At 41.9% G+C, this 18,815-nt stretch overlaps 1 protein-coding gene and 1 long non-coding RNA gene across 2 annotated transcripts in view; one reads left to right on the top strand and one right to left on the bottom strand.

Moving 5' to 3' along the window:
- si:ch211-264f5.6 (carcinoembryonic antigen-related cell adhesion molecule 1) overlaps nt 1–18,815 on the top strand; it is a 71,198-nt gene that overhangs the window by 7,846 nt on the left and 44,537 nt on the right. Inside the window, exons 3-5 of the mRNA XM_034160523.1 lie at nt 9,277–9,440; nt 10,562–10,688; nt 15,541–15,819. Of these exons, the coding sequence (XP_034016414.1) occupies nt 9,277–9,440; nt 10,562–10,688; nt 15,541–15,819 (570 nt within the window). The remainder of the gene's footprint in view (nt 1–9,276; nt 9,441–10,561; nt 10,689–15,540; nt 15,820–18,815) is intronic.
- Nucleotides 3,378–16,955, bottom strand: LOC117501606. Its single transcript, XR_004558049.1, has 3 exons — nt 16,944–16,955; nt 15,028–15,030; nt 3,378–3,529 (listed from the first exon to the last, which is right to left on the bottom strand). It is a non-coding gene; the product is annotated as an uncharacterized LOC117501606 (long non-coding RNA).

Raw genomic sequence — 18,815 nt, 5'->3', positions numbered from 1 at the left:
TTGTCGGACTATCCATGAGAAAATCATCTGTAATATCCATATTGGGACCAACACACGCTTCTCGCCTTTTCATCTTTTCGTCTGCAGACACTTCTTGGGCTGCGCGCTATGATGGGTATTGGGATATACCTGCCCGCTACTGCAGGCAGGTATAGACAGGTAGTGTAAATTTAAATCTATGCTACCGGCTCAGCAATATCTCAGTAAGTGATAATAATGGCTGTTCCGAGTCTCTGTATAAAATGTGCGGGTGTCGTCATGCGGGCGTTGTCTAGAATATGTACAGTCTGTTTATCAAAACCAGTGGAAAATGGTCTTAAACTCTTTACTCTTACTACATGATATAAAATTTGACTTCAATGTTTTCTGACCAAGGACGGACTAGGTTAAAGGGCATACTCTATACCCAAATTTGGGGACTTGCCCTGTTTTGGAACATTTGAACACTCAAAACTAACCAATGCTGACACCAAAATACACTTATTATACATCAAAATGTCAAGCGAAGTCTCCTCTACAAAAGTATCCACTTCAATCACATATCAACTAACCACAGCTGAAACGCCAAGCAAATAAAGACATAAATCGGAATTCATTTTTTGGGAACAAAAACTTCATTTGCTCCTACCAAGTATTATTTACTTTCAATTTTTTTTGCATCCACAACATCCCCTAGGACCTCTCTTTTAGCTGATCAAATCTTTTGCATTTTTGACCTTGTACAAGCTGAGAAATACAACATAATATATGGGTATGTGAGTTTGGTGAAATAGGCTCCAGGGCTTAAGAGGTTAAGTAGGTTTTAAGAGGGATAATTGGTTCAAATTGGGCCAACGTGTCTAAATTTGAGCAAAATCTTTTGAGGTTGTTAAAAACCAATTGTTGGCCCACAGACCAACATCCTGTCTGGGGTGTACCCTGCTTCTCATCCTATGATGGCTAGGATAGGCCCCGCCCCTATAGAAAATGAAAGAATGAATGAAAAAACAGGTTGTGTTTTGATTGTTGGACAAAAATGACAGTTTGAAGATGTTTCTTTGTGTGGTTTTGATGAGTATCTAAATCCAGACTTGTTAACAATTCTGTCATTTTATAAATAAAAGTTTTTCCCAAATGAGACCAACAAAAACTGGTGATAAAGTACCAATGCCTGGTTGTGAACATCAACTTATCAGATATGAAGACTTTATCTTAAATTAGCTGGTCTTCTCACCTTCTTGTCAGGCTTACTAATTTCTTGACCCTGGTCCTTGCGGGGATTCCCTGACATGCACCTTTCCATCTCCCTGCTCTTCTAAAAGGTAATCAGCTCATTCAGGTGTCTGTTTCCTCTTGATTGGTAGTCGGATCACACCTGAATCACCTCATTAGCTACTGGCAGAACAGGGAGAGATGGAAAATGTGCAGGTTAGTGGGGGCCCCAAGGACCAGGGTGGAGAACCATTATATTTGAGAATGAATATGGAGGAAGGTGTGCTCTGTAGCTTATAAGATTTGTAATACCATGGCAATCTTCATAGAAATATGTAAATGCCCCATCCAGAGCTCCAAGGGTTCCTCTGCATATTACAAAAAAAAAGCTATGGTTAGGCATACACCGGAGCAGCCAGACCATGACAGTGAAACTCTGAGTAACTTGAGGCCAGTATTTAATTTGCTGTAAATAGTCCATTACTTATTTTAACATTTCCCATAATTCCCCTGCTCTTCCCAGAATGCACCACAATGCCGGCAGATTTCTGGCATCTCACAGTGAGGATATGAAAGGCGCCAATTTAGCAAGTTCATAAACGATTTGATGATGACACACTCTCTCAAGTTGAGAGGGTTATCTAGGGTGATGACGGTAACGTGTTACTCTAATCTGACCGCTTTTTTCAGTAACAAGTAATCTAATGCGTTAATCTTTCCAAATCAGTAATCGGATTAAAGTTACTTCTCCAAATCACGATGCGTTACTATTATTTTTGCATTGCGGGTCGATCACAGCATTAAACTTGGCCCGTGGGCAGGGGGTCGGGATTCCACTGAACCGCCCATTTTCAGTGAGCTGCACGCTGTTCCTCCGCGGTTTTCAGCAGCCTCTCCGAGTTGGAAAAAAGTGAGGTGATGACATTGCACTGAGCTTTACAAAGTCATTTTTAAGCTTTTTTCTCCTTTATTTAAAACTCTGTGCCACTCTGTGTATCCTTGCTAAAAACAGCTGATCCGTGACTTGTTAACAACTAACAATTTTTTCCACTCAAATGCACCAAAACTCTCTTTCTGAGGACAACATGATGTAAAAAAACACTGATAAAAATTTCTTACTTGCCAATCTGGTTGTGTTTTCTGCATAAATAAACTTTATCCATTCTTGCTGCTCAAACACCAAAGCAGGGGCGAATCCAGACAGGAAGGGGCGTGGAGCAGGGCAGGGACACGGCCCCCCACAACAACCCTAGATTAAAGATCCAGTTTTGAAGCCTTTAGGGAATTTAAATGTTAGAAAAATGTTACAATTTAATAGTTACATTTATAAACAATGTAGGTTAGAAATTGCAAGTTTTACTGTTCCAGTGCTGTCAGTGTGTTTACACAAAAACGGAATGGGCCAAGCAGGTTTTCGGTACCACTTAAGGTGACAAAACGACACTTGGAATCCAGGCTCAGTGTACCATGGCCTACACAAAATGTAATACAGCCATCCCATGGTGGCAACTGTACCCAGGTAGGGGTCAATTTAGGGTTCCACAGAGGTCGAAATTGCAAAATGCTCCAATCATATTGAAAACTATTGAATACCACATTATTTATCTGATCATAATGACTCCAAAAAGGTATAGTTTGGACTGTCTATTACTGAATGTTATGGAGTTATAGGGTAAAACAACAAAAATGGTGACAATGGTCAGTTTCAGTTTGTCCAGGTGTCAAAGGTTAAAGTTACTTCATTTTTGGTACATAGTGATGCAAATTATTGTTTGTGTTAATAGGGTTCTAAAAAGGAAGAGTTTGCACCATCTGTCATGCTTAGTTATCATGTTAACAGGGTAACAAATGACACGTCATAGAATCCAATGGATGTCAACCTTGTTTGACCTTTTTACTTTGGAGATCAAACATCCAACACAGTCAAACCTATTCCATTTATCGATTATTTCAACCAATAATTTGCATCTTTTTTTTTTTTTACTGAAATTGGTGCACCTTTAACTTTTGACCCCTGTACAAACTGAATCTGACCTTTGTCACCATTTTTGTAGTTTTTACCCCATAACTCCAGAACATTCAGTCATAGATAGTATACTTATATACTTTTTTGGAATCATTATGATCAGACAAATAATGTGGTATAGTTTTCAACATGATTGGAGCATTGTTAAATTTTTACCTCTGTGTAACCCTTCATTGACTCCTACTTGGCTACAGCTGCCACCCTGGGATTGCTGTATTACATTTTTGTGTGGGCCATGGTACACTAAGGCTGGTTTCTGAGTACTGTTTTGTTACCTTAAGTGGTACCGATTAAGTCAAAATTGATGACTGGCTCATGGACTAACATATAATTGACCAATTAAAAGTAAACAGCTCGTAATACCGGTGTCGCAGACCGAACGGTCCGCCGCTAAAAATTGGTCCGGCTTTTGCATCTGCGCATGTGTCATTTCGGACCACAGCAACGCGTCTGACAAGGAGACACTTCACCTAAAGCAATCAAATGGATTAACGGGATTATTAATCATCAGATGATGAAGGTAAAACAGCTTAAATCATTCTAAAGTGAGTTTTAAGCAGAAACGAGGCTGTTTTAAGTAGAAACTCAACGAAATTCCGTGACGTGTTGACATGACTGACGTGCAGTGAACGCATCAGCTAGCAGCTCTTTTAGCCGTGGCGCTCTGATCGCTTCCGCCGCCTTTTATGATTAAATAATGCTGAATTTATCTGAAAATAATTGTTGTATAAAAGCTTCAGATATCTGTCGCTGAGATAGATGATGACTGGAGTGCAGTTTGAAGCAGAAATGAGGTGTTAATCCATGAACCAGGTGTTAATCCATGAACCACGTCATCAGCGGGGACCAATTTTTAGGGGGACCATTCGGTCAGCAACACTGGCAGCCATAGGCCGAGAGGCGGGGTGCACTCTGGACAAGACGTCAGTCTGCCACACAGACACATCCTCAACCCGCACCTACAGTCAAGATTCCAGTTCAACTCACCTGTATGCCATATCATGTCAAATTTTGGTGAATTTAATAGTTCAAAACTCACTGGAGAAAACTGAACCACTCAACTGTTTCTTTTTTGGATAAGGCTTTTGATGAATGAATAATTTTCATTTGAGTTTCTTGAACTTTGCCTCACTGATTCCCTGCAGTCAGAACTGGTTACCACTCCTTCATGACTCGCATTGTTCCCACATACACACTGTTGCCTAATCATAAATAAACATCCCACACATTCAGAGACAAGAACGAGTCCAGCAGGTCGAGTCACTGCCTTTTTCATTCACTCAAAGGTCACTGTGAAAGGGCAGTTCCAAGAGTATATGAGTACACACTCTAAAGTCTCTCCTCCCATGCTGGAGTGTGCTGTTGTGTATTTTACCAGCAAATCCTCGTTGATTTTTTTTTATTTTTTTTATTGCTGTTCATGTGCCAAAGATGAACAAAATAGCATTGCATTTTTGTCTAGAGCAGGCTATTCTCAAAAACTGTGTGCATGAAGAGGGCTGGTGAGGGAAGCCACCAAGACGCTCATGACAATTAAAAATAATTACAAGCTCCCTTGGCTGTGATTGGAGACACTGTTCATGCAACAGCGTTTGTCTGTTGCTTCACTAGTTACAGAGTGGAAAACAGCCTTTGTTAAAAAGGAAGCATGTAAAAATTTGGTCAGGAGTATTCTGCACACCTTTAGAATAAACTGTTGCTAAAATTTTTACCTTTTTTGTTATTATTATTATTATTATTATTATTACAATATATCTTCTTTCGGCTGCTCCAGTTAGGGGTCTCCGCAGCAGATCAATTATTTCCATCCCACCCTGTCCTCTGTGTCTTCCTCTGTCTCACCAACCACCTGCATGTCCTCCCTCACCACATCCATAAACCTCCTCTTTGGCCTCCCTCTTCTCCTCCTGCCTGGTGGCTCCATCCTCAGCATCCTTCTCCCTATATACCCTGGGTCCCTCTTTTGCACATGCCCAAACCATCTCAGTCTCACCTCTCCTCCGACTTTGTCTCCAAACCATCCCACCTGAGTTGTCTCTCTGATATGTTCATTCCTAATTCTGTCCATTCTCGTCACTCCCAAAGACATTCACTACATCTCCAGCTCTGCCTCCTGTCTTTTTTTTTAGTGTCACTGCCTCTAAGCTCCACCTCTCCAGGCTAAACGTAGCCTGTTCTCTACTCTCAGTACAGATCACAATGTCATCTGCAAACATCATCATCTGTTAACCCATCCATCACCATTGCGAACAAGAAAGGACTCAGAGCTGATCCTTGATGTGATCCCATCTCCACCTTGAATGAGTCTGTCATTCCTACTCCGCATCTCACCGTTGTCACACTCTCCTTGTACATGTCCTGCACTACCCTCACATACTTCTCTGCCACTCAAGACTTCCTCATACAATACCACAACTCTCCTGGTGGCACCCTGTCATAAGCTTTCCCTAAATCCACAAACAGACAATGTACCTCCTTCTTACATTCTCTATACCACCAGTATTCTGAGCAAACATTGCATCTGTAGCGCACTTTCTCAGCATGAAACCATATTGCTGCTCACAGATCTTTACCTGTATTCTAAGCCTAGCTTCTACTACTCTTTCCCATAACTTCATGCTGTGGCTGATCAACTGTATGCCTCTCTAGTTACTGCAGCTCCGCACATCACCCTTGTTCTTGAAAATAGGAACCAGCACACTTTGTCTCCACTCCTCAGGCATCCTCTCACTTTCCAAGATTTTATTAAACAATCTGGTTAAAGGGCAGCACGGTGGATTAGTGGTTAGCACTGTTGCCTCACAGCGAGTAGGTCGTGGGTTCAATTCCCATGGCCTTTCTGTGTGGAGTTTGCATGCTCTCCCCATGTTTGCGTGGGTTTCCTCCGGACCCTCCGGTTTCCTCCCACATCCAAAGACATGCGGGTTAGGTGGATTGGAATATTTAAAAAAAATTGTCCTTAGGTGTGTGTGTGGGTGTGTCTGTGTTTGTTTGTCTGTTTGTGGCCCTGCGACAGACTGGTGTCCTGTCCTGGGTGTATCCCGCCTCACGCCCTATTACTGCTGGGATAGTCTCCAGCCCCCCGCAACCCTCAATTGGACTAAGCGGTAGAAGATGAATGAATCTGGTTAGAAACTCCACTGCCATCTCTCCTAGACATTTCCATGGCTCCACTGGAATGTCATCTGGACCAGCTGCCTTTCCACTCTTCATCCTCTTCATAGCTACCCTCACTTCATCCTTACTAATCTCTTGCACTTCCTGATTTACCACATCATCCAGCCTTTTCTTTCTCTCATTTTCGTCATTCATCAGCTGCTCAAAATATTCCCTCCACTTTCTCAGCACACTCTCCTCGCTTGTCAGCACATGACTATCTGCATCTTTTACCACTCTAACCTACAATACATCTTTTTCAGCTCTGTCCCTTTATCTGGCCAATCAGTACAAGCCCTTTTCTCCTTCCTTATTGTTCAACTTCTTGTACAGCTCGCTATATGCATTTTCCTTAGCCTTCGCCTCTTCTGTTTTTGCCTCATGTCACATCTCATGGTACTCCTGTCTACTTTCTTCATCTCTCCTAATATCCCAAATCTTTCTTGCCAACATCTTCCTCCTTATACTTTCCTGGACATCTTCGTTTCACCACCAAGTCTCCTTGTCTTCCATCTGCTGTCCAGATGTCGCATCCTGTACCTTCCTAGCTGTGTCCCTCACCACATCTGCAGTAGTTTTCCAATTGTCCAGAATTGCTTCCCCTCCATCTAATGCCTCTCTCATCTGCTCACTGAATTTCACACAACAGTCTTGCTTCTTCGGCTTCCACCGTCTGATCCTTTGTTGAGCTCTCACTCTCTTCTTCATCTCTGTCATCCTACAAATCACCATCCTATGCTGTCTAGCTACACTCTCCCCTGCCGCCACCTTACAGTCTCCAATTCCTTTTAGCTTGCATCTCCTATAAAAAATGTAGTCCACCTGGCTGCATCTTCCTCCACTCTTATGTCACCCTTTTCTTAAAATAGGCATTCACCACAGCCATTTCCATCCTTTTTGCAAAAGCAACTACCATCTGTCCTTCCATATTCCTGTTCTTGATACCATATTTACTCATTAGTTCCTCATCACCTCTGTTCCCTTCACCAACATGCCACAAGTCCACTTCTGTCACCATTCTTTCATGCTTGGGCACACTCTCTACCACCTCATTGAACTCACTCCAAAAATCTTATTGCTCCTATGTCTCACAACCTACCTGTGGGGCATATACACTGATGATATTCATTATCACCCCTTCAATTTCCAACTTCACACTCATCACCTTGTCAGACACTCGCTTAACCACCAACACACTCTTAACAGACTCTTCCTTTAAAATGACCCCAACACTATTTCTCTTCCTAGCCACATCATGATACATCAGCTTGAACCCACTACCTATGGTCCTGCTCTTACTTCCCATCCACATGGTCTCTTGCACACACAATATGGCTACCTTTCTCTTCTCTCTCCCTTTACCAGTTATACTGCCAGCATTCAATGTCCCAACTCTGACCTCCACCCTTCTAGTTTTCCTCTTCTCCCGCTGTTTGTGGACATGTTCTCCTCATCTTCTTTTTCGCCCACAGTAGCCCAATTTCTGCCAGCACCCTGTTGGGCACCAGTGGTGGTTGTTGTTAACCCAGGCCGGTATGGAAATTGGATTTGTACTCTGCACCTTTATTTTAGCTTCTTTACAATGGGTGCCCTTCCTGACGCAACCCTATTCATTCATCCGAGCTTGGGACCGGCACTCAGAGTATATTGGCTGTACACCCCAGGTGGCTGAGATTTGAGATTTGACAAACTTTAAGGTTAACGCCCTGCCTCTTTGTACCCTCCTCATTTATCCGGGCTTGGGACCGATGTCGCCGACTGAATGGTCCCTCTAAAAATCAGTCCGCCCTGCCTTCACTGCGCATGGGTTATTTGCCGCAGTTCACCGATTATCACCTAGTTTCTGCTAAGAACTGCACTCCAGTTCTTATCTATCTCAGCAACAGATATCTGAAGCTTTTGTACAACAATCATTTCCACATAAATTCAGCATCATTTCATCATAAAAGACAGAGGAAGCGATCAGAGCGCCGCAGCTACACGAGCTGCTAGCTGCTGCATTCACTGCGCCGCCATCATTTCAGAGCATCACTGATTATCACCTCGTTTCTGTTTAAAACTGACATTAGAATGTTTTAAGAGGTTTTACCTTGTTATGTGATGGTTAATAATCTCATTAATCCTTTTGATCACTTTGGCTGAAGAGAGTCCATCTCGGAGGAGCTGCTGAGCTCTGAAATGACGCATGCGCAGTGAAGGCAGGGTGGACTGATTTTTACGGGGGACCGCTCGGTCTGCGACACAGTCACTCAGAATGCATTGACTGCACACCCGATATGGCTGAGCTGTTGTTGTTGTTGTTATTATTGCACTAGCTATAATTTGAAATATTTATGTTTTGGAGTACTGGACAAGCAAATAGTTTGAACATGTCATTTTCATTCATCAGGAAAATATCTTTTTACTGTTTTTTTTTTTGTTTTTTTTGGGGTTTTTTTGAGGGGGTGGAGAATTTATTATAAACATTATTGAACAGATTAATTCATAATAGATGATATTTAGTTGCAGACTACACATGATTACAGTCAAAATGAATTGTTTGGAGGAGGAGTAGTAGTTTCTGAAGGTTTTGGACATCAAAATTATGTTTCAGGTTGCATTGCAATAAATCCCTGTTTTGTTTTGTTTTTTTCTTAGAGGTAAATGTAACTCGGTAAAAGTGGGCAGTCCTTTAATCATTGCCAATGGGGGATCGATTCTGACTTTTCCAGTCAGTGTCTGTGTCCAAGGCAGTTGATCCGTTTGGAAGAAGCTGTTTGCATGGACTACTCAAGAATCTCTTGGTTTCCTTTGGGGGGAGAATATGTGAATCCACAGATTCTGGTAGATTTTCATGAAATGTTTGACTTTTTGTGTTCAAAATGTGTGAGGAGAAACACTAAAATCCAGGTTGCTCCCTGCAGGACCAGTGTCCCATGTGGTTATCGAGTCCAGTATCTCTGAGGCCATCGAGTACAACAGCACCGTGGTTCTGACCTGCTCTGCTAAAGGCTCCTCCCTCACGTTCACCTGGACCAATAATACTGTTCCCATCAAGAATGACGGCAAACGCATCACCGTGGAGGATGTGAGTTCCACACATACGTTCACTCTCAAACTCAGAGAGAATGAAATCATGCTTGAAATAACTTTGTATGAATGGAAATAATGACGGTCATTAGGAAATATAAATACATTTTTGCCATGAGTGGACAAAATGAAGAAGTATTGGGCACCGCAGTCTCGTTTGAGGGCGGGCACTAAAGGGGTAAAATATGACACGTATGACATCATTTCTCTACTTCTGGGGGAAAGCCACAGAATTTTTTCTGAGTTTTTTTGGCAAATTACACGCAAACAAAGTGAAAATGCAAAGAAAAAGTGACGATGCGGTGGAAAAGTGGTGCTATCCTGGTTAGCTGTGTAGGCTAACACTTACTGACACAACGTCTCCCATCTGACTTGTCTTATACCTTTTCCACTGGGAACTGAAAAAAAAAAAAACTTTTCACAACTGCTTCGGAGATTACAGCCGAAAACTAGAAAGGCACTTGGTAGAGCGCCATCCTCTGCCATGCCACGTATCTATATCGAAGGATGTGGATTCACAAAAGGGCAAACAAATACATTATTCTATATTCCAGAGTTTAATCTGGATCATCACAAAATTTAAATTGATTGATCCTGGACATATGTCCCATCATTCCACCAAATTTGGTTCAAATGCGTTCAAAACTTTTTGAGTTATCCTGTTAACAGACAGAGAGACAAACGCTGGTAAAAACATAACCTCCTTGGCGGAGGGAACAAAACAGTACACCATTTTTGATGTGAAGTTATGTTTTGTATATATTGTACAACGGGAGCTGAGGTCCCCATAAGTGGTTAAAAACCACGATATCACGCAGGGTTCAAAGTAGACTGCGCTGGATTTTAACAAAGATAAGTGTTCTTTTATTATCATCTGCTGAGTGAGACGTGTATGGACATACTACTTGTGTGTTTGTGTCCACATGGAGCAAGATCTTAGAAAACTGTCAGTGGTTTCCTTTTATATTTTGTATGTGGAGACCAACTCACCAGAAGCAACACTGGAAAAAACAAACTTCTGATGGATTTACTGGCTTTTTATGTGTATATTTTCTCTGCTCTTGTTAATTTGTTTTTGATTTGTTGATTGTTTTTCCTTGTGGTCAAATTGCATTGCAGGAAGCAACATCCAGTAAGCTGACAATTGTTGGTGTTTTGAGGTGGGACCTGATGGGACCAATCTACTGCACAGCCGCTAATAAACTGGACTCAAACAAGAGCGCCCCCTTCAACCTCACTGTCTTCTGTGAGTACTGCACTTTTTTTTTTTCTTTTTTTTTTTTGCCTGGTGGCTCCTCAGCATCTTTCAAAAACTGATGCAGTTTGTTTGATTAAATTGATAAGCAGATGTGTTCAAAACACACACACACTTTTTGGAGGTGATCCAGATTGGCGGACGTCAGAAATCTCTGATTGCTTTTGTTTCTAATATTTTGGTGATGTTTCTGTTTACATGCTGCTGGTTTTTCCGCAATTTTTTTCCCTGCTCTAAGTCAGGATTGAATTCTGATTATGGTAATCGTTTAGAACCAGGAATATATCAACATTTTGGCTGCTGTTCATGAGATGTTTCATCTTGGGTTGAAGATGATAATCCAAGATTATCATCCTTACAGATTAGTTTTTGGATTGAATGTTAAATCTATAGATAATGTTTGAAATGTTCCTGTAGGGGAGGTGATGGTCTAGTGGTTAAGCGTTGGGGTTGAGACCATAGGATCCTTGGTTCATAGGATCCTTGGTTCCCAGCCTGACCGGAAAATCAATAAGGGCCCTTGGGCAAGGTCCGTAATCTCCTAGTTGCTTCCGGTGTGTAGTGAGCGCCTTGCGTGGCAGCACCCTCACATCGGGGTGAATGTGAGGCATTATTGTAAAGCACGTTGAACATATGATGCAGATGGGAAAGCGCTATATAAATGCAGTCCATTTACCATTTCCTTGTCTCATGTATGGTTTATTTAGCGTTTCAGTCAGACATTTAAGATTCAAGATTCTCTGAATAACCGTGTGTGTTCTGGCGGTGGGGGGGGATTGTGAAACTGAGTTTGTGTGCCATGAAAGTTCTGCCAATTTAACATGTGGATCCATAAGGGAACGCACTGTGATCCCAAAAGGTCAAAAGAAGAAAAATAGGACAAACCTGAAACCACTTTATTATACCCCCTCCCCCACCAGCTCCATTTGCTACATTTTTTTTTCTTTAGGCTTTGATTTGATTTAGGAAAAATTACAAATGTTGTGACCCTTGTGCAAACACTGTTCTAATGTTCAGGTTTAAGCTGGTTGTGGGGTTACTAATGATTATTTTTCAGCTTTGAAAAGCCTCTGCTCTGTGGAATACAGTGAGTAAGTAAATCCCTGCATTTTTAAACGTGGTATCCTGGAAGAAAATAAATGTGCTCCTCTTCGAACTCACCAAATTAAAGGTGTGTCACGAGGATTAATTGATTATACGCTGGTTGACTTCGATGCACCACATGAAGCCAGTGGATCAATCCAAATCACATTTCCGTGTCTGGAAATGATACTGTTGACCATAAAATTTTATTACAGAGATTAGAGCATGCCATAGGTATTAAATGCACTGCACTGCGGTGGTTTGAATCATATTTATCTAATAGATTACAATTTGTCCATGTAAATGGGGAATCTTCTTCACAGACTAAGGTTAATTATGGAGTTCCACAAGGTTCTGTGCTAGGACCAATTTTATTCACTTTATACATGCTTCCCTTAGGCAGTATTATTAGACAGCATTGCTTAAATTTTCATTGTTACACAGATGATACCCAGCTTTATCTATCCATGAAGCCAGAGAACACACACCAATTAGCTAAACTGCAGGATTGTCTTACAGACATAAAGACATGGATGACCTCTAATTTCCTGCTTTTAAACTCATAAAACTGAAGTTATTGTACTTGGCCCCACAAATCTTAGAAACATGGTGTCTAACCAGATCCTTACTCTGGATGGCATTACCCTGACCTCTAGTAATACTGTGAGAAATCTTGGAGTCATTTTTGATCAGGATATGTCATTCAATGCGCATATTAAACGAATATGTAGGACTGCTTTTTTGCATTTGCGCAATATCTCTAAAATTAGAAAGGTCTTGTCTCAGAGTGATGCTGAAAAACTAATTCATGCATTTATTTCCTCTAGGCTGGACTATTGTAATTCATTATCAGTTTGTCCTAAAAGTTCCCTGAAAAGCCTTCAGTTAATTCAAAATGCTGCAGCTAGAGTACTGACAGGGACTAGAAGGAGAGAGCATATCTCACCCATATTGGCCTTTCTTCATTGGCTTCCTGTTAATTCTAGAATAGAATTTAAAATTCTTCTTCTTACTTCGCTCTCAGACTGCAGGCTTACTTGTAGTTCCTAGGGTTTGTAAGAGTAGAATGGGAGGCAGAGCCTTCAGCTTTCAGGCTCCTCTCCTGTGGAACCAGCTCCCAATTCGGATCAGGGAGACAGACACCCTCTCTACTTTTAAGATTAGGCTTAAAACTTTCCTTTTTGCTAAAGCTTCTAGTTAGGGCTGGATCAGGTGACCCTGAACCATCCCTTAGTTATGCTGCTATAGACTTAGACTGCTGGGGGGTTCCCATGATGCACTGAGTGTTTCTTTCTCTTTTTGCTCTATATGCACCACTCTGCATTTAATCATTAGTGATTGATCTCTGCTCCCCTCCACAGCATGTCTTTTTCCTGGTTCTCTCCCTCAGCCCCAACCAGTCCCAGCAGAAGACTGCCCCTCCCTGAGCCTGGTTCTGCTGGAGGTTTCTTCCTGTTAAAAGGGAGTTTTTCCTTCCCACTGTCGCCAAGTGCTTGCTCACAGGGGGTCGTTTTGACCGTTGGGGTTTTTCCGTAATTATTGTATGGCTTTGCCTTACAATATAAAGCACCTTGGGGAAACTGTTTGTTGTGATTTGGCGCTATATAAATAAAATTGATTTGATTTGGAAATATGATAGAAATTAGGAGCGGGTGTGGTGGAGGTAATGTGAAGCTTGAAGTGAGCTTGTTTGTCCCTTTCTTTTGTTTCCAAAGCAGACGCCAACTCTCTTTGTTGAATCAGGATTCCTGTCGGTTCTGTCAGGTTTTCTGATCCTGACTTGGATTAGGCTGGGCATTGCCGTGTGTTTGACGTTGTGTGATTTTGGGGTTTGAGTGTTCACAGGGCACTGGCTCTCAATCTGAGCCAGCCTGTGTACACTTCCACTCCTTTCTCATGAGTAAGCTGAAGGCCAGCCTCTGGTTCACCTCGTTACCAATTAATCATCAACTAGCAGACTCAGTTGAGCAGAGTTGGGTTTGGTCCGACTCTATGGGATAGGATGTGAAAGTTTAACTTTCATGTGTGTCCAGTCAGTGGTTGTTTCTGGATAGTGTTGTGTTTCTGCAGATCTTCAATGTGATCTTCAATGAATGAATAATCGTTTAGTTGTGAGACATCGTATCACAGCAGGAGTTAATATATTTAGCTTAAATTTACATCTTAATGTGGCATCAGGTCTGGGTGCAGGTTCTCATGCCATGTTTGTTGCATCCACCATCCAGCAGGTCCTGATTGTCCATCAACTGGGCTATCAGTACCTTCAGAAAATAGCAATCAGTCTGCACCACTCAGGTCTACCTTTGGACTTTTCCAATTAACAGGATCTTCAGCATTCAGTTCAGGGTAATGCAGCACATGACCATGGTAATGTTACCTCACACTGCAAGTAATACATGTCCTCCCACTTCCCCAGTAACCAGTAACCAGTCATGTGACACAATCCAAGGATCCTCCACAGAGACCTGGTACCAAAGAAGTCCAGTCATCACCTTAGGTCATTTGTTGGAGTCCAAGATTGACAACCCTAAAGTAAGACAGGAAGTACCAGGACCCTAAAAACTTGGACCTTCTGCAAAGATATCTGCATCACCAAACATCTCTGTTTGTCCTTATGTCTCCATAAGATCTTCCGAGGCATCTCTGGATCTCAAAGGCTGAGATCCTGAGACATGAATGTCACTGCTTAGATAAGTGAATGTCTCTAAAATTTCTAAACTTTGACCACATACAGATACACATCTGATGGCCGAGTCCAGGAACTCACAGAAAGCTTAAGTCTTAGTCGGGATCCAGGACAATCACAAACCCACTAATTCCACATAGATCACAGCATTGTCCGTGAAGTCGAGCTCAGCCAACCTTTCCTTGCCAACAAAGACACCCGTGTTCGTGGACTCCATGTTTTTCCGTTATACAGTGAGGAAAATAAGTATTTGAACACCCTGCGATTTTTCAAGTTCTCCCACTTAGAAATCATGGAGGGGTCTGAAATTTTCATCTTAGATGCATGTCCACTGTAAGAGACATAATCTAAAAAAAAAAAAAAAAAAAAAAAAAATCCAGAAATCACAATGTATGATTATTTTTTTTATTTTTTTATTTTTTTTATTATTTCTTTTGTATGTTACTGCTGCAAATAAGTATTTGAACACCTGTGAAAATCAATGTTAATATTTGGTACAGTAGCCTTTGTTTGCAATTACAGAGGTCAAATGTTTCCTGTAGTTTTTCACCAGGTTTTCACACACTGCAGCAGGGATTTTGGTCCACTCCTCCATACAGATCTTCTCTAGATCTTTCAGGTTTGGAGTTTCAGCTCCTTCCAAAGATTTTCTATTGAGTTCAGGTCTGAAGACTGGCCAGGCCACTCCAGGACCTTAAAATGCTTCTTACGGAGCCCCTCCTTAGTTGCCCTGGCTGTGTGTTTGGGGTCATTGTCATGCTGGAAGACCCAGCCATGACCCATCTTCAATGCTCTCAAATGATAATAAGTGTGTTCTGGTTGTCAATATGAAAATAGTTTATCTATGATGACGAAATTGCTGGGGAAGGTAGTTTTATCAGACTGACAGCATGTTTTTAGTTTACAAATATTTGGAAACACTTCTTTTTCTCTCCAGACTGAGATTGGAAACATCAGTAGAGGTTTGTACAACACAGAAAAAGGGGTGGGACTCCAGTTCTTGAAAGGTTATTGCATTTTATTTTTTATTTTTTTCAAAAACCTGTTGAACCTTTAATTTATGTTTCTCCACAGATGGTCCAGATGAAGCTATTATTGTTCCTGCTGATCCGCCCAAATACATCAAGTCCAACTCCACATTCAACTTAGTCTGTACAACCCCATCTGACCCGCCCGCCACCTTCAAGTGGTACCGCGATAAAGAAGAGCTTGATGTCACGATTCCACTGCTCACCCTGAAAGATCTTGAAGGCCTTAAGTTGGGGGAAGAAATGGGAAACTACCACTGCATGGCCAGCAACGCCAAGACCCAGCGCAGTGCCTCCTCTGGTGTCGTTACCTTTGCCGTGATGAGTAAGTAATCAGTGAACACTTTTCCCATGGGTGTCTTTATGTACTTTCTCAGAAAAAATGTGAAATAGGTGCTTTAGTTGTCATGTTGACTAACTGTAGGCAAATACCGAGGCCTAGTCCACACGTACGCGGGTATTTTCCGACATGTTTTGGCCTTTTGTCTATACAAAAATGCCATTTTAGGTGACTGAAAATGGCTTTTGCAAAACTCCGGCCATGGAGGTGAATTTGGAAAAATTTTATTTATACAGCAAAACTTTTATATAATGGATTCATGTGGCCCAGCGAATTTTGTCTGTTATCGAAATCTGCTGTATGTATAAAATGGAAAAAATCCGCTATATGTATTAAACGGACAAAATCTGCTATATGTATTAAACAGAAAAAATCCATTATATGGTAAATGGACTGCATTTATGTAGCACTTTTCCATCTGCATAAGACGCTCAAACCGCTTTACAAATAATGCCTCACATTCACCCCGATGTGAGGGTACTGCTAAACAAGGCACTCACTACACACGGGAAGCAACTAGGGGATTAAGGACCTTGCCCAAGAGCCCTTAGTGATTTTCCAGTCAGGCTGGGATTTGAACCAAGGATCCTCTGGTCTCAAGGCCAACGCTTTAACCACTAGACCATCACCTCTCCTATATGTATTTAAAGGATTAGTTACAAATTAGGCTTTCCTATTTCCTTAATTAAACGCCTGACCTTGAATATGGGCTGCCTCATTTAATGTCCGGGTTAAAACTGACAAAAATAAACACCTTCCTTAAAGGGCCGGGTATTATGTGCGTTAAAAAGGTTGCATTTAGTTAGGTCACTGTTTTTTCTAAGTCTGCTGCAGAATGGTACCTTAAAATCCTAGAGCCTGATTTATACTTCGCTAGCTGTGTAACTCCATGGCCATGCAATGACGTTGACATGCGCATGACCCTTTTAAAGTCTTCCATTGTCTTTATGCAATTTACTGCAGGAACAGTGGCTTTTTCTGGATTAGTTTGTCCCTCAATGAGCTCCACTCCTTTATACAATAATCAACCTCAAATCAATGGTGCAGTGCGTACAATTTCCCTCCATGAAGCGGGTCATTTGAGCATCTTTTTCCGACTCGGTGTTAACAACTTCTTCATATTTGCAGACTTTTCTGCCAAATGTATTTGATCGATGATCGAAATGTAATTGGCATACACACTGCAATAACTATTAAAATATGATGGGAGAGGAAGGAGTGAAAACATAAAAGTGACAAGTCACAGCCTTTGCGGTCTCCACTGCTTCGCAGGTGCACGAGGTGTCGCAGCCACACAGAGGGCTCTGATCTAAAGCTGGTGTCTCTGGTTTGCAAACAGCATTTTGTTAGTAATCACCATCTCTGAATATAGGCCTGCGTGGTTTTGGTGCCAGATCTGACCATGGTTTGAAAAAAATAAACGGCCTGGCTTTTAATCCAAGAAATACGGCACCCACTTTCCTCAAATCAGTGGGTGTCAGTGCGGAACTTAATTTTGTACCACTGTTGTGACTGGGTTGTCTAGACTGCTCTATCAGGTACATGCAAGGGGTTTTTAATGGAAATGCATTGCGATCGGATGGGATATTTTGTCCGTTGCTAGTGAAAATCCATCATACAAAATCCGGTGTATATATTGATTAGATGGAAAAACATACAAAGCATTGGGACTTTTGCTTTTGTCCGGTGAGTGATAGTATCTGGTTTATGTGATGCCGGCTTAGGCAAGTTTTACTGTGTGTGTGTATGTATGTGTGTGTGTGTATGTATATATATATATATATATATATATATATATATATATATATATATATATATATATATATATATATATATATATATAGAGGTCTGTTAGAAAAGTATCCGACCTTTTTATTTTTTTCAAAAACCATATGGATTTGAATCACGTGTGATTGCATCAGCCAAGCTTGAACCTTCGTGCGCATGCCTGAGTTTTTTCACGCCTGTCGGTTGCGTCATTCGCCTGTGAGCAGGCTTTGTGTGAGCACTGGTTCACCCCTCTCGTCTTTTTTATTGCAAATAAATGTCTGAACGATTTGGAGCTTTGCTGCATCAATTTTTTTCCAGAAACTGTGAGAGACCTCCAGGTGGACACCGTTCGGAAAATTAATATGGCTTTCAGGGACGATTTTATGGCCAGAAAGGCAGAAGGCATGGATATCAGCACTTTTTCGGCACATTCCACTGTTACAGGAGTTTTTTTTCATGGAAAGAAAAGCGGAGGGACGCACCACGGAGCCGTTCATTACGCGGCACAAAACCATCTCCGTGTTGGTCTCTCAGGCCAGCTTTCAGGTGGCTTTCAGATGGCTTCCGGTTGCTTTTCAGTCGTGTGAATATCTGAGAAATTGAGCATGCGCTGGACATGCCCCAACATGTCCTGTGAGGCTTCATCACGGCGTTGCTTTGCGCCATGCGGCTCCACCGCTACGCGCGGGATTCCTCCGCACGTCTGTCTCAATGTGCCGAAAAAGTGCTGATGTCCACGTCTTTTCACAATTCCTGTGCTAGTCAGACGACATACCGGATCAAGACAGCGTCCAGTTTAGAAATGAATGGCACATTCCACTGTTACAGGAGTTTTTGTCATGGAAAGAGGAGTGGAATTCTGCGTGTCGCGGTGGAGCCGCATAGCGCAAAGCAACGCCGTGATGAAGCCTCACAGGACATGTTGGGGCATGTCCAGCTCATGCTCAGTTTCTCGGATATTCACAAGACTGAAAAGCAACCGACAGCTGTCTGAAATCCACCTGAAAGCCATCCTGTGAGACAATGCAGAGGTGGTTTTGTGCCGCGTAATGAACGGCTCCGTGGCGTGCTTTTCTTTCCATGAAAAAACACTCCTGTAACAGTGGAATGTGCCGAAAAAGTGCTGATGTCCATGCCTTCTGCCTTTTTGTGAAAGTCAGACGACGTCTCGCATCAACAAAGCCTTCACGTTGGAAATGATCTGGTTGTTT

Source organism: Thalassophryne amazonica, chromosome 20, assembly GCF_902500255.1.
Source record: "Thalassophryne amazonica chromosome 20, fThaAma1.1, whole genome shotgun sequence".
NCBI classification, from domain to species: domain Eukaryota; kingdom Metazoa; phylum Chordata; class Actinopteri; order Batrachoidiformes; family Batrachoididae; genus Thalassophryne; species Thalassophryne amazonica.
This window is presented reverse-complemented; position numbering and strand designations above follow the sequence as displayed.